Source organism: Lissotriton vulgaris, chromosome 7 (assembly GCF_964263255.1).
Source record: "Lissotriton vulgaris chromosome 7, aLisVul1.2, whole genome shotgun sequence".
In the NCBI taxonomy this organism is placed as follows: Eukaryota; Metazoa; Chordata; class Amphibia; order Caudata; family Salamandridae; genus Lissotriton; species Lissotriton vulgaris.
In genome coordinates this window covers 1,314,009,982-1,314,023,819 of record NC_141695.1, presented here as the reverse complement: position 1 = coordinate 1,314,023,819, position 13,838 = coordinate 1,314,009,982, and the positions used below count along the sequence as shown (strand labels likewise).

The 13,838-nt window shown below is 39.9% G+C and overlaps 1 protein-coding gene across 2 annotated transcripts in view; it reads right to left on the bottom strand.

The window, feature by feature from the left end:
• The window catches only part of LOC147703580 (transmembrane protease serine 9-like), a 1,394,371-nt gene that overhangs the window by 1,298,799 nt on the left and 81,734 nt on the right, over positions 1 to 13,838 (bottom strand). For both annotated transcript variants that reach the window (XM_086931925.1, XM_086931926.1), the window contains exon 2: positions 8,217 to 8,246. In XM_086931925.1, the coding sequence (XP_086788051.1) occupies positions 8,217 to 8,246 (30 nt within the window). The remainder of the gene's footprint in view (positions 1 to 8,216; positions 8,247 to 13,838) is intronic.

Here is a 13,838-nt window from a genome sequence, read left to right as displayed (position 1 = left end):
GGAGTGGGAATAGTAATTTAAACCCCTACGCTATCCAACGTTTTCCCTACTGTTGCACCCTCTGGAGTTGGAATAGTAATTTTTACCCCTATGCTATCCAACGCTTTCCCTGCTGTTGCACTGTCTGGAATGGGAATAGTAATTTAAAGCCCTACGCTATCCAACGCTTTCCCTACTGTTGCACTCACTGGAGTGGGAATAGTAATTTAAACCCCTAGGCTATCCAACGCTTTTTCTACTGTTGTAATATGTGGAGTAAGTATATTTATAAATGTATATGTAGAATTATAAATTTATTTTAAATGTATATGTATTAGTTATAATTTTTTTTGTTATGTTTTAATGTTTTTATTTAATATTTGTACAATTATATGTATTTTTAAATAAATTTTAAATTATTAATAATACATTTAAAAAAACAATATTTTTAATTTCGATATTTTTGTACTACAATATTATTTTTTCGATATTTTTGTACTTACCATTATGTAGATATAACTTCGATATTTTTGATTTCGATATTTTTGTGTCGATATTTTTGTATGGAGATATTCTGTCCGTCGATATTATGTCATAGATTCATATTACCTACTGGCGGTCGCCAGTAGGTATATATAGTTAGGACCTGGTTACCGTAGGAAATCCCCAACATTCTATTGGGAATAACTTTGGCGCCAATTGAGGAATCTGCGTATAATTTTCCTTACATTAGCTCATCTACGCTCCGCTCCTTCCCTGAAAGTTTCGGGGGTATTCGTCAAGCGGGGGCTGAGAAAAAAGGGGGGTCCCAAAACGTGTTTTCCCCATGTTAATTTCCATAGGGACCTTTAGACACGGCTACAGCCCGAACAGCTGAATGGAATTACACCAAACTTGGCGAAATGGTAGGGACAGGTATGCAGTAGTGCCTTTTCTTTATTTGGTGAAAATCCCTCCAGTAGTTGTTGAGAAAATTGAATTTGAGCAAATTATATATCTATATGTGCTCAAAATTCTATTGTGAATAACTTTGGCGCCGATTGAGGAATCTGCATGTAATTTTCCAGAATTTTGGCCAGCTCCGTTCCGCTCCTTCCCTGAAAGTTTCGGGGGGATTCGTCAAGCGGGGGCCGAAAGGGGGGTCCCAAAACGTGTTTTCCCCATGTTAATTTCTATAGGGACCTTTAGACACGACTACAGCCCAAACGGCAGAATGGAATTACACCAAACTTGGCAAAATGGTAGGGCCTCGTATGCACATGTGCCTTTTCTATATTTGGTGAAAATCCCTCCAGTAGTTGCTGAGAAAACTGAATTTGAGCAAATTATATATCTATATGCGCTCACTGTACGCGCACCGTACGCGTACGGTATGCTTACAGTACACGTACGTGCGCGTACCCTTACGTGCACGAGCGAGTTTCTGATTGGCTGGCAGTCGACTGTCAACATTCCAAACTGTCCAAACCAGGAAGTGTTGGCCACCATCTTGTTTTTCAGGAGAACTGAGGCACAAGAGAGCCCAAAACAAGAGTGGAAAACACGAACAGGGGGCAGGGTAGAGACCCCCCAACCCTCTAGCCCTTCTCAGGGGGTCCCAGAAGGACCCCAAGGGCAAAAAAAAAATCGAGGGGTAAGCACACAGTATGCGTACCCCGCGATTTAAAAAAAATTTTTTTTTTTTTGCACTTGGTGGTCCTTTGCACTTGGTGGTCATTCTGGGACCCCCTGAGAAGGATTAGGGGGTCAGGGGGTCTCTACCCTGTCCCCTTTTTGCGTTTTCCACTCTTGTGTTGTGCTCTCTTGTGCCTCACTTCTCCTGAGAAACAAGATGGCTGCTCAGGTGGTCCCAGAATGATAATAACATATATAAACGTTATCCGCTAATAGAATTAGCATTTACAAAACCTTTGAAATTTATTGAAAAAAAATATAGGTTTCACGCCTGATATAGTTAGGAATAAGCATTTAAAAAACCTTGCAAATTCACTGAAAAAACCATAAGTTTCAGGCCTTATATACTATTATAGTTAGGAATTAGCATTTAAAAACCCTTGCAAATTCACTTAAAAAACCATAGGTTTCAGGCCTTATATAGTTAGGAAGTAGCATTTTAAAAACCTTGCAAATTCACTTAAAAACCATAGGTTTCAGGCCTTATATAGTTAGGAATTAGCATTTAAAAAAACATTGATATTGCTCCTATATAGTTAGTTGTACTAACTATATTTCGCGCACCCGCAATCCACTGCTGATGATGTCACATATTATATCATTCATGACATGGTCAGTGACATCACTGATGACATCACCGATGACATCTCAAATGAGATCACTGATGACATCACTGATGACATCTCATTTGACATTACTGATCACATCACTGATTATATCATTCATGCGATAATACGATGCACCTCCTCACACTCTAATATAACCTTTGATACACCCAGTGTTAAATACAGACTACCATTCTTGAAACCATTGACACACCAATACCAGTTACTACATATGCACTCACTGATTCCTAGATCTACACACACATTCACTCATTCACCCATAGAATCACTCATACATACAGTCACTCATCAATACAACACTATCATATGCACTCATACACCTATATAGACACTCACACACTGCCACTCATCCATGGAGTTACTCACACACCTAGTCAGTCATGCAAAGAATCAATCACACTTCCATTTCCTCAACTATACAGTTATACACACAACACCTTACTTATTCAAACATATACTAACACATACTTACTCTCTTATACAATCACTGATACAAGTGCACAATGATCCATACAGCCACTCACACATTCAATGGCTCTCATGTATAGTTATTTATATATGCCAACTCTCACATGCACTGTGTTTTACATATGTACTTACTTGGACATGTAGCACTGAGATATCCATTCACTCACCAACACACCCATGCACACAGTCAACCGCCCATATAGCTGTTTCCACATGCACTCTTGAACTCATACACCTAGTTAATCAACTGCTCACACATCTATGCACAGAGTCACACACCTCCCAGCCACCCACACATACACTCAGTCTCCCATTCAAATACTTGGGCAACCAATCAATAACCCATATAGCCACTCACATAGCTACTGATCAACACATGCAGCAGCTTACACAACAACAGACATACTGATGCACACATTCAGACAGTTTAGTCACTAACCCATGCATTTAGTAAGACACATTTAATCACTCACTCATACAGTCAGTCACGCACCTACTAAAACCTTCATCCAGAATCTTATACATCCACTCATTCGTCAATATGTAAAACATATTTAAACTTTACAGAAACACACAGTCACTGGATGATGTCATCAGTGATGTCAAATGAGATGTCAACAGTGATGTCATTTGATATGTCATCAGTGATGTCACCAGTGATGTCATCAGTGATGTCACTGACCATGTCATGAATGATGTAATATGTGACATCATCAGCAGTGGATTGCGGGTGCACGAAATATAGGTAGTACAACTAACTATATAGGAGCAATTTCAATGTTTTTTTAAATGCTAATTCCTAACTATATAACGCCTGAAACTTATGTTTTTTTAAGTGAATATATATAGATAGATAGATAGATAGATAGATAGATAGATAGATAGATAGATAGATAGATAGATAGATAGATAGATAGATAGATAGATAGATAGATAGATATATCAACATTTTTTTCGAACTCCCAGGTTGACACCAACAATCTCAATGCTGCAATGTACTCCTCTATCTTCTTGTCACTGGACTGCTTCCATTTAAAGAAATTATGTCTCTGAAAAAAAACACTAGATTCTTCGGAATACTGTTTCTAAATTATTTTTTGGGCCTCAATATAAACCTCCCTTGCTGCTCCTCTAAGGGTTGGAGCAGTAGGCTGAATGGATTATAATCAATAGCATCAACAGCAGTGAGATAATTTTAGAAAATGCACACAGGGTCTTTCCACTTTATTTCTAACTTGCCTTCTTTCTGCGGGAAGGGAGGTGGATAGATGGCTCCCTGAATGATTGCCATGTCGTATTTAAAAAATTATCCCAGTGAAACAATAAGGTACAGGAATATACTTCTGTGCATATCTTTTTGATAATATTTACACTCCCGTCCACAGCAGCAATAGTTAGCAAATGTGCAGAAAATCACCTTAGTTCAAGTAGGTAGATATGGAAAAACTGTCACAGAGAGGTAGGAAAACAGTTATGTCAAAGATGTTTTTTCTCAATTTTTTTACAAACAGTACATATGTGCACATGTGTTTCATACAATAATACATACAGTCTGCTTGATATTATATGTGCATGAGCAATAAGTCTTCGAGTTAGCATTAACAACAGGAACTAAAAAGATAGCTTTGCCATACACTCACGTTGTCTGTACATTTTCGTGTTCATTATTACACTTCTTTAGGTAATATTTCTGTGGTGTTGTCTGGGATGCATGTCTATTGGCAGCTATAGTACACACCTCAGCATTGTTGTATATTTTAGTCCTCGTATTCCCTGACCAGCTCTGTAAAGGATAAGAAAGGTGAATATCTACCATATTATTACCCCCTCAGTCAGTCCTCGTCTCGTGTTTCTGTCAGGGTCGGAATAGCGGCGCCTGCCTTGCTCATGTAAAAAAACTACAACTCCCATGAATCCTTGGGGAGGAAGTACTTCAGGCGGGGAAGCGCAGTGTCTGATGCACGTAGTCCTGATTCGTTTCCCGTTTGTTTCTGGACGCCTTCACTCAGAGATGCTGCCTGCAGTGTGGAGGGCTCGCCTTTCCTTCAAGGTATTTTCTGGACGTAGGATTCGGAATCAGCGGTCCTGGCAGCGGCTTGGTGGACGGTAGGATTTGTGCAAGGAGCGGAACGTAGTGGTGACTGCCACACGCTGCAGTTTCCATTATTTTCTAGTGTGAGGATTCTGGCCTTTCTTGGATTGGTAGCGGAGTGCAGTGGTGGCTGCCACGCTCCACCATATACTTATTGAAATACTTGGGGAAGAAGCGGAGTGCGTTGGCGGCTGCCACACACTGCTGTATTAAATATTTAAATGTCTTTTGTTGTGGAAGGAAAGAAGCGGAGCGCAGTGGTAAGACCACCACGCGTTACCGTTTACAAGTAGATCGGTATTACAGGAAAGAAGCGGAGTGCGGTGGCGCTGCCACCCGTTGCCATATTCATTTCATTACAGACCCTTATTGATCAAAGGAACATTATTAAGCACATTGGTGACATTCAACCTGTGTTGACTGATTTCTTTGCTCTGCATTTCTTATTTGTTCGTACTACTCCTTATTGGCAGGGGAACATTGTGGTGTGTCTTAACACATTACTGTTTAGTTCGTTGGCAAACCAGGAATCTGATCTTTGCTTTATTATTGACCATTCATGGAAAATGAGAAAGGTTATCCTTCAGTGACAAAGAACTAAAGGAAACCCAATACCTTACAAAAGAGTTCTAGGCTTAGGTATGTGTGTATGGGTTTTTACCAGCCTTGGTTGTGTGTGATTGATAAAGAGGTTGTGCCACTCATATGCATTCTCTATTTTTGCAGGCTATTGAGTATGTTCAGAAAACCAGTCTTGGGAGTATACCATTGATATCTGTGTTTGGTTGTATACAGGTATTCTGGAGTTTTAGTGAGACCATATGAGAGTAGTTATTCATGCTATGCACTTATTATATTATTGTCTTTTGTTGTTTCAGGTTCCTTTACCTGCTGTCCCTTCCCTTTCCTTTCCTTTGCCTGATGGTTCAAACACTCTGTACATTGTAATCAGGGTGTTGGTAACATCTGGAGGTGGACCCTTACTTGCTGCAACTGGATCCTGCTGTGCATATCCTAACAGTTTCACTCCTATGTGTGCCCAACCAGGCTATAAACGGTCCCCAGATATCTTTTGGGTGGGATCTGCTGGGCATTAACTCCCAGTATTGTGTCAGTTGGTCTTTGTAGTACGTGACAGCATAAACTCATTCCGCTATGTTAGCGGGCGCCTGTTTTTTCAAATGGATCGCCACCTGTCTTGTAGCCAGGAGCCGCAGAATTTCAGTGAGCCTCCTCCTTCCTTTGGGTGTGTCAAGAACATACCCCAGTAACGCAATCAGCGGAGAATATACCATATGAAAGCCTGTCATTTGGCCAATATGTTTAAATATTGCAAGCCAGAATTGCGCTATCTGTCGGCACTCCCCAGCTAACTGAATAAAGGTGACCCTTGAGGAGCCACATCTCCAGCAGCGTGTGTCCTGGTGTAACCCCATGCGGTGTAGCTGCATTGGTGTACGGTATTGCCACAGATGCCTTGCAGGTGGTTGAGAACACTTTTCTGAAGCGGATGCTGGGAGCTCCAAGTGGTTTGTCGAATTTGGTGGCTCACGAGGAATTGGAGGTACCTTATTTATGTGATACCCTGGCTTTGCGAACCCTAGTATTCTGGCTCAAGTGTCGGCTGAATAAGGATTTAGCCCTCAGTCAGCAGATCATGAATGAATGCATGAGCCTTGACAATATGTCCTGCATACCATGCCTCAAATATATTAAAAGTTGTTTTGATGAGTTGGTGCACCCTGAACTTTTTTTAAAGCCCGATTCTATTGTACAAAAGAATGTGGAGTTAGTTAAGAAAGCTTTCAGTAACTTAAGGAAACTAGAAAGGGACGAGCTAGAAGTGCAAAAACCTAGTGTCCGCAAATTCCTGATGCTAGAAACAAATCCATCTACTGAGCTTATCTCCTGGTGTCATTGTCTACATATGAGCAGTTTTTATTGTCTGGGTTCCGCCTGGATCTTTTTCATCTGTTACTCGCTGTACCAAAAGAGAGCAGTAGAAGTAAGGTATTAGCACCCTGTGGCTGCGACGGAGTGTCTCCCCAGGACCTGCTACACGTCATGTTTTTTTGTAAATATTATGAGGTACCCCAGAGATATTTTTTATTCCCCTTATTAAAGAAGTTGAACTTTAACCAGGTCTGCCCATCATATCTTTTTCATCATGGGTTACTTGAAATCTATGGTGAGAACTAGGGCCCGTCTGGACAATTAGCAGCCCTTCTGGTTAGAGGGTGCACCCTGTTTTATTGTTTTAGCATGTGAGGTAGCCCAATGGGGCCCTTTTTAGTCTTTTACTGATATGACTTGTATTTTGTATGTAATTTGATTGTATTGAAAATGAAATTTTGGATGTTGTGAATCTTCTGTGGTTTTCTACACGTGAAACCGAAGAAAGTTGATTTTGATTTGATTTGATCAATCCTTATAATGAGGGTACTGATATTAATGAACCTCTTCATCAAAACGCTTTAATAAAAATTCAGAAATGGAAAATGTACTTGTAATACAAACTAATCCTGCTAACTCGATCCTTTAAACTCTGTTACTGAGCAAACCACTTTGTCAAATATTTTAGAAAATGTAATAGTTCAAAGGAACAGACCATTGAAAAGATTAGCTTAGTGAACATGATGCTAAACTACCCTGGAGAAAAAAGACTAACTCCAACACTATCAGTGACCCAAAAGAAAGTTCATGTATTTAAAAGTTCCAGATAGAATAATTAAATGTCAAAAACATAATGCTATGAGTCCACCCAATGGAACACTTTGCCCACCATAAAATGTGTAATTGGTAGAAACATATAAAGTCTAACAACATGTGTAAAGGAAGTCAAGGTGAATGATTCCAAGATTCCAGGATCAAGAATAGTGGGCAACACTCAGCAGAGTCTGAGGCACTAGGTGCGGCACATGTAAAAATCCACACTTGTAAAGATGCAAAGAAATGCGATGTCAGTCTGTATAAATTTAAGATGATTCCTTGTCATCCAACATTTATTTGGTTTGAGAAGTGTGAACAGGTTACAGGTAATAATACCCCAATCCTGAATAGGGGGATGTTACTGCACAGGTTTACTAGCATCCTAGCCATATGGGATATCATATCAGAGGATACTGGAAATGTTGGATTTGTAATTGATAAAGAAGGGAAAGAGTTAACATCAGAATAATTTGACTCTAAATGGTCTTTGGAATGCCTTTAAATGCAACAACAGTTTGATAGAAAAGCAATTCAATACTTTCAACAAGGAGGTGGCATGCTAGAGGAAGTTCAATCATTTGATTGTCCGATGGTTGAAGGGGGGGATCCAATTTCTTGGATTACTGCATTGACGTGATGGGGCAATAGAAGTAGAATGGTTTGCTTACCTGAGGTTGTGTTTTGAGGGGATCCATAGTCTGTTGGGAGAACAGAACATTAACATTAAAACATTTGTTTAGTCTTACAGACAATGTTAATTAAAATAGAATACATTTAATGAGGGACTCTCTAAAATATACACTGATCTGGGTCCTGATATCTCCTGTTGTACATTTTTGTACATAGCCCATGGAGGGCAAAGGCCTCTTTACAACCTCTCCTCTCTGTCTGGTTGCTTGTGCATGTTGGCCCAACCATGTAAAAAAGCAGATATGCTTAGTCAGTAAATACAAAGACGACAATCTCTACATTGTTAACGTCTGTTCCTTATTGCTATCTCTCCAACAGTTTACATATGTGTACATGCACACACACACAAACAGAGAGAAGTGGAATTATGTTTTTTTTGTAACTGATAGAGTATGCCCCACTTCATCTACTCATAATGATTTTACATTCTCATTGGTAAATATTGTTATGAGAGTAGGTGTGACTTAATTCATAACTTAGAATAATTTGACTCACAGAAGGGGGCTTTTAATCACTCCCATATATAGTAAGTGCTGCTAACCCCACTGGTGCATTGATTCTTCATAGGAAAAATCTTGTCAAGCATCATATCTAAGACAACCCCATCTGCCTCCTGATACACGTGGTGTGCATGGAGAGGTTCAATGGCAGTCACAGTGGTTGGCAGGCATTACCTTTGTGTCCATTATTGCACATTACACTAGAATAAGGGACCCAATTGTTACTGAATGGAAGGTGTGCAGCTATAGCAAGCTCAAGGCTTGTTCCTTGGGTTTATAAAAACAGGGATGTAGCCAACAGGAGCCTGGACCGGCCAAGCACCCCAATAATAATGCGTGCCATTTAAATGCAACTGGCAGCAGGCAGGGCTCACAGGTCAAGTTCAAGAGAACGTTTTCAAAATAAAATCGTTGCTCATATTAACACTTCCCACACATGAGAATTTGTTCAGCATTAAACATTTGCACATTACAAAACAAATATCAAACCCATTCCTTCATTTTCAAATCATAAGTGAAACTGCTTCTGCATGGTCAGCTATAAAACGTATTGAGATATTGAAAATATTCATAATGCAGTATAAGTCACTGTAATATATGCATCACTAAAATTCATGCTTTATTTGTCAACTTTTTTGAATTGGGCCTCTTTCTTGTTGAAACAAACTGATTCACATGATGATGTTGTTACTACCTGAGCATGTGGCTAACACCTTGTAATCTGTCTGTTATTTCATACCTATGGTAATTGTAATGAATTTTAATCAGTTTTTAGTTTGATAAACTTTTAAAATATGAATGCTTATTTGTAAATGTTGAATGATATTTCTTGTGCTTTTATGATTTAATACTTGAATCGAATAAAGCAAATATTGATTGATTGATTGACGTGGGCCTCTTTCTCTCTTTAGGAATCATATCTAAGACAACCGCATCGGCCTCCTGATACAGGTCACACTGATATATTGACTCTTGGACACAATCACTGAACAATTAAATGGCACAGGACACTAATGCATGGGCACTGATTGGAGGGACACAATACTGACCTGTGGTTGCTGATATTGGTCACTAACACTGAGATACTGGTACAAGGACATCTTATAGCAAAACAGGCTTTGATACTGGTACTTAGAAACTAACATGGTCATTGGGTACTGCAACACTCCAAGGGTTACTGACACAATGACCCTGCCTGGGAACACAGACACTGGGACATGAGGAACTGTCACAGACACTGATATAAGGATGCTGCTATTGGCACACGGGCAATGTCACAAAATAACTGACATTGGTACTTTGATGATGGCACACTGACTCTGGGAAATTGACAGGGTGCAGATATGGAAACAAGGGCACTGGCTTTGATACTGAAGTCAATGCCCCAGAGTTACTGTGCCAGCGTCTATGTCCGAATGTATGTTTTTGATCCTTAATCATTTAAATTGGACTGCCTGCCAATCAATTTGTCGGCACTCTGGAGGTAACCAATAAATGAAAAAGAAACCAGTACAGAGTGAAGATCTGTGCTGGAAATCTATTACTGCAATACCCTATCAGTGGTTTGGGGTCCACTCACTTTTTGTAAATATTAGTGCAGGAGCAAAGGGTGTTACTAAGAAGGCGAACACAGCATTACTGAATGCCAGGCCTGCCAAATACGAAGGCTGCCTAGTTTTGATTTCAGCTTGTGCCTCCTTCTTCTATGACTGTATTATATCTGGTGTATTTATTTAAACATCTTCCTTGTTGCTTTGACCCTTCCTGCTCAGTCAGTGTGAATGTGCAGTGTAGAATATTGGAGTGGTGATGATGCGACTGAATGTTTGGGGTACCTGTGAGATCCGATGTGTAAGTTGGAGTATGTGGTGAACAGCAGGAAGGCGGCTCCTGGTGGGGCTGTTATAGGGGCTGTTGGACAAAGCTATAGATATACTTACCTGCAACTAAGACAAAAAAAATCTTCTAAAACTACACCTCGGCTACCGGACTTTCATTACAACATTTTGGCGACGACGATGGGGTACGAACCCATGCTTGCAAAGCACAATGGATTAACAGAAGCTGGTTTTGCGGTGATTTATTTACAAGTTTATTAGGATTGTGCTTGGACTTTCTACCTTGAATTCAGGCGCGTGGTCTTTGTGTCGTCAACTCGATTAATGGTGCCAGAACCCAGCAGTCATATGAACTTTTATTGCAAAGCTTTGGGGAGGCTGTGGGACCAGTAATGTTTAAGTGAACTACGTTATCAAAAAGGCTGGTCGAGTTTGGTAAGTTACACTATGCTGGGAAAAATCAAGAACGGGAGTAACTATTTAATAGTTTATTTATTTTAACAATATTTAGAAAAAGGAAAATTCTCTATTTTTTCATTTACAAAAGGACATATTTACAAAAGGACACAAGAGACTTAGGGGAGTGTTTGGAGTTCATCAATCATACAATATTTCAGGCATATCACATACATTCAAAACACATTCGTACCACTCGGGGGCGGGGGTAGTGTGGGTCACAAATAACAATCTAAAATATGTACACTGAGATACACTACAAGATAAACTAAGCAATAGGCCACTGTCTGCGGACACAATTTACAGAAAATGACAAAAAAACAATCTTTCATTTTTCAATCTTTATTTCGACCATTTGGTCATAAAAGATACACATACAATAAAATCATGTAGATTCTGTCACATTTGATAAAACATCAGTGCATGATTTTGAGATCAAAACCAGACAATACTAACAATTATTAAAAATTTAAGCGATTCTACAGTCTACCCAGCATTTTTTAAAAGACATTACGCGTATGCCAAACATTTGTAAAGAATTTGGAAAGTGCAAAAACAATTGGGCCGGAAACATCGCATTTTAAAATCCTGTACATAGGTGTATATTCCCTGCCACCCAAATTCTTAATCAAGGGCAACAGCCAGTACTTTCTGGCTGCCTTATATGCTGGGCAGAAAAAGATCACATGCAAATCATTTTCCTCTTTGTCAACGCAAAGAGGACAGTACTTGGTGGAAGGGACTTGTAACCAGGTGCTAGAAAAGGAGCGTAAAGGCAATGTACCGTATCTCCACTGGAGAAATAACTTTCTAGAAAGTGTGGGATATATGGGATCAAAAGCCTTCTCAAATGTGTAGAGATCCTTAGTTTGCAGGAATATGGAAGAAAGGGACCCCTCTGTCTGGGTAGCTAAGGCCCTTACCCTTTTGTGTTCGTGATACAGATTCGCCAAAGTTCTCTTGGAGATTCTTGGTGCTGTATTTGCTGGTTCGGTCCACAATTCAGGGAGCCCCAGATTCTTGGTGCTGTATTTGCTGGTTCGGTCCACAATTCAGGGAGCCCCAGTAAAAAACAATCACTTTGTACCGTACAATCCTAACTTGGTCTACAAACAAAACTTTTACTACTAGTAGAGCTCGGTATTGTACTAGCGACTCAGGTAAAACTATAAACTCTTGTTGCTCTCGCAGACACCATGTGGCAGGGGCCTACGCGTTTCGAATCCCGCTGGCTTTCCTGGGATTCTCTTCAGGGCCTTATGTAGTATCTGAATAGAAAAAAGGATAAGACAAGAAAACAAAAATTACAAACAGAAAAAATGTTTTAAGAAATCATGAGACCACACATCAGTGAACCTGAAAGAGTGAAGTTCCATATCTCAGGTGTCTTACCGATGGAAGCGAATCCAACTCAGAGTAGAACGGGGGGCACAATACAGTTGTCTTTATATCTATAAATGCAAAGGCATATGTTTAATTTAACCTCCTGAAGAGTAGAGAAGGGGAGGTCTAAACACAATGTAAGGGCCTAGTTGCCTGATGTCCTTGCTTTGTAGGCCTTCGTCATAGGAACTGAGGTTGGTGGAAACACAGGATGAAACCGGAGCAAAACACAGGATTTTTCTGTTGGGAGAATGATACCTTTTAGATTCGGCTCCTATTTACTACCTAGCAAGGGGTCAGCATTTAAAGTCAAGCTTACCATTGGCACAGGGTAGCCATAGTTTCAAGCTTCAAACCGGAGTTCGGTAGTTTGTAAAGTCGTTCTACAAAGTAGAAAAAACGACGGTTATAGGGGCACATCATATGCCATATTTAATATAGGACAGCTGTTAAATCGTTGTTACCTAAGCCGGTCTGGAGGTAAACTGTAGAGCAGTTTATCAGTTCCTTACAGATGCAGGGAGTTAGCAATCTAAAGGAAAAAGGCAATAACGAAGTCGGTTGGTTAAAAAGTCAAACGACTAAGTCATTCTAAAATGTAGCCGTCACCTAATTCTGCTTACCGCTAGCTGTAACCAACGTGTGGTGTAGTCAAAGATCCGAATTTTAGTTTTTGCCGGTGCAGTAGAGACCTTATGGTCCTAACTGTTGAAACTGCAGTAAGAATATCTAAGGAGGAACTTGCAGAAATCGCAAAACTAGAAGCTGAAATTAGCACCAATCCCACCATAGCTGATGCTAAAGCACTACTAGAGAAGGTAGCAAAGGAGATTCAAGAGTTCAAAGACTATACGGTAACTCAAAAAAGTAACCAATTTGAGAAAGATAAAAAATCTTTCTCTTTGGAAAACATCTATCCTTATTTGAAGGCAGATTTCTATTCAAATACCGAATCACGCCGCTTCCTCTCTGAGAATCAAGGCAGGTCGAGGAAACAGTTTATTTCTTTCTCCGACACTTCGTCATCAGGAACTGATAGTGACGCTGGTGGTAATTACAACCGCCCTAATAGAAATCGGAACAACTGGAATAGTAACCAACAACAACAGAATCAATTTTCTAACCCCCATTTTTTAGGAAGAGGCCAGACGCGCCCCAGGGCCAGGGTGAGATACACGGTCCCATGGGAGATGAAAACAAGACGCCAGCACTACAAGAACTAAAGATATCACCCATCTTTAACCTTTCTAAAAGAATACTCACACAAGAGGAAGAGAGTATTTTAGCTAAGGGTTTATCATTCGTTCCATCGAAAAAAAACGATTTTGTAAAGATGAAATCTGAGTTCATTGAATTCTGTAGGAAGCTACGACTTACTCTTTTCTTTAGAGGCACCCCAACTCAAAATCATATGGAGGTGACT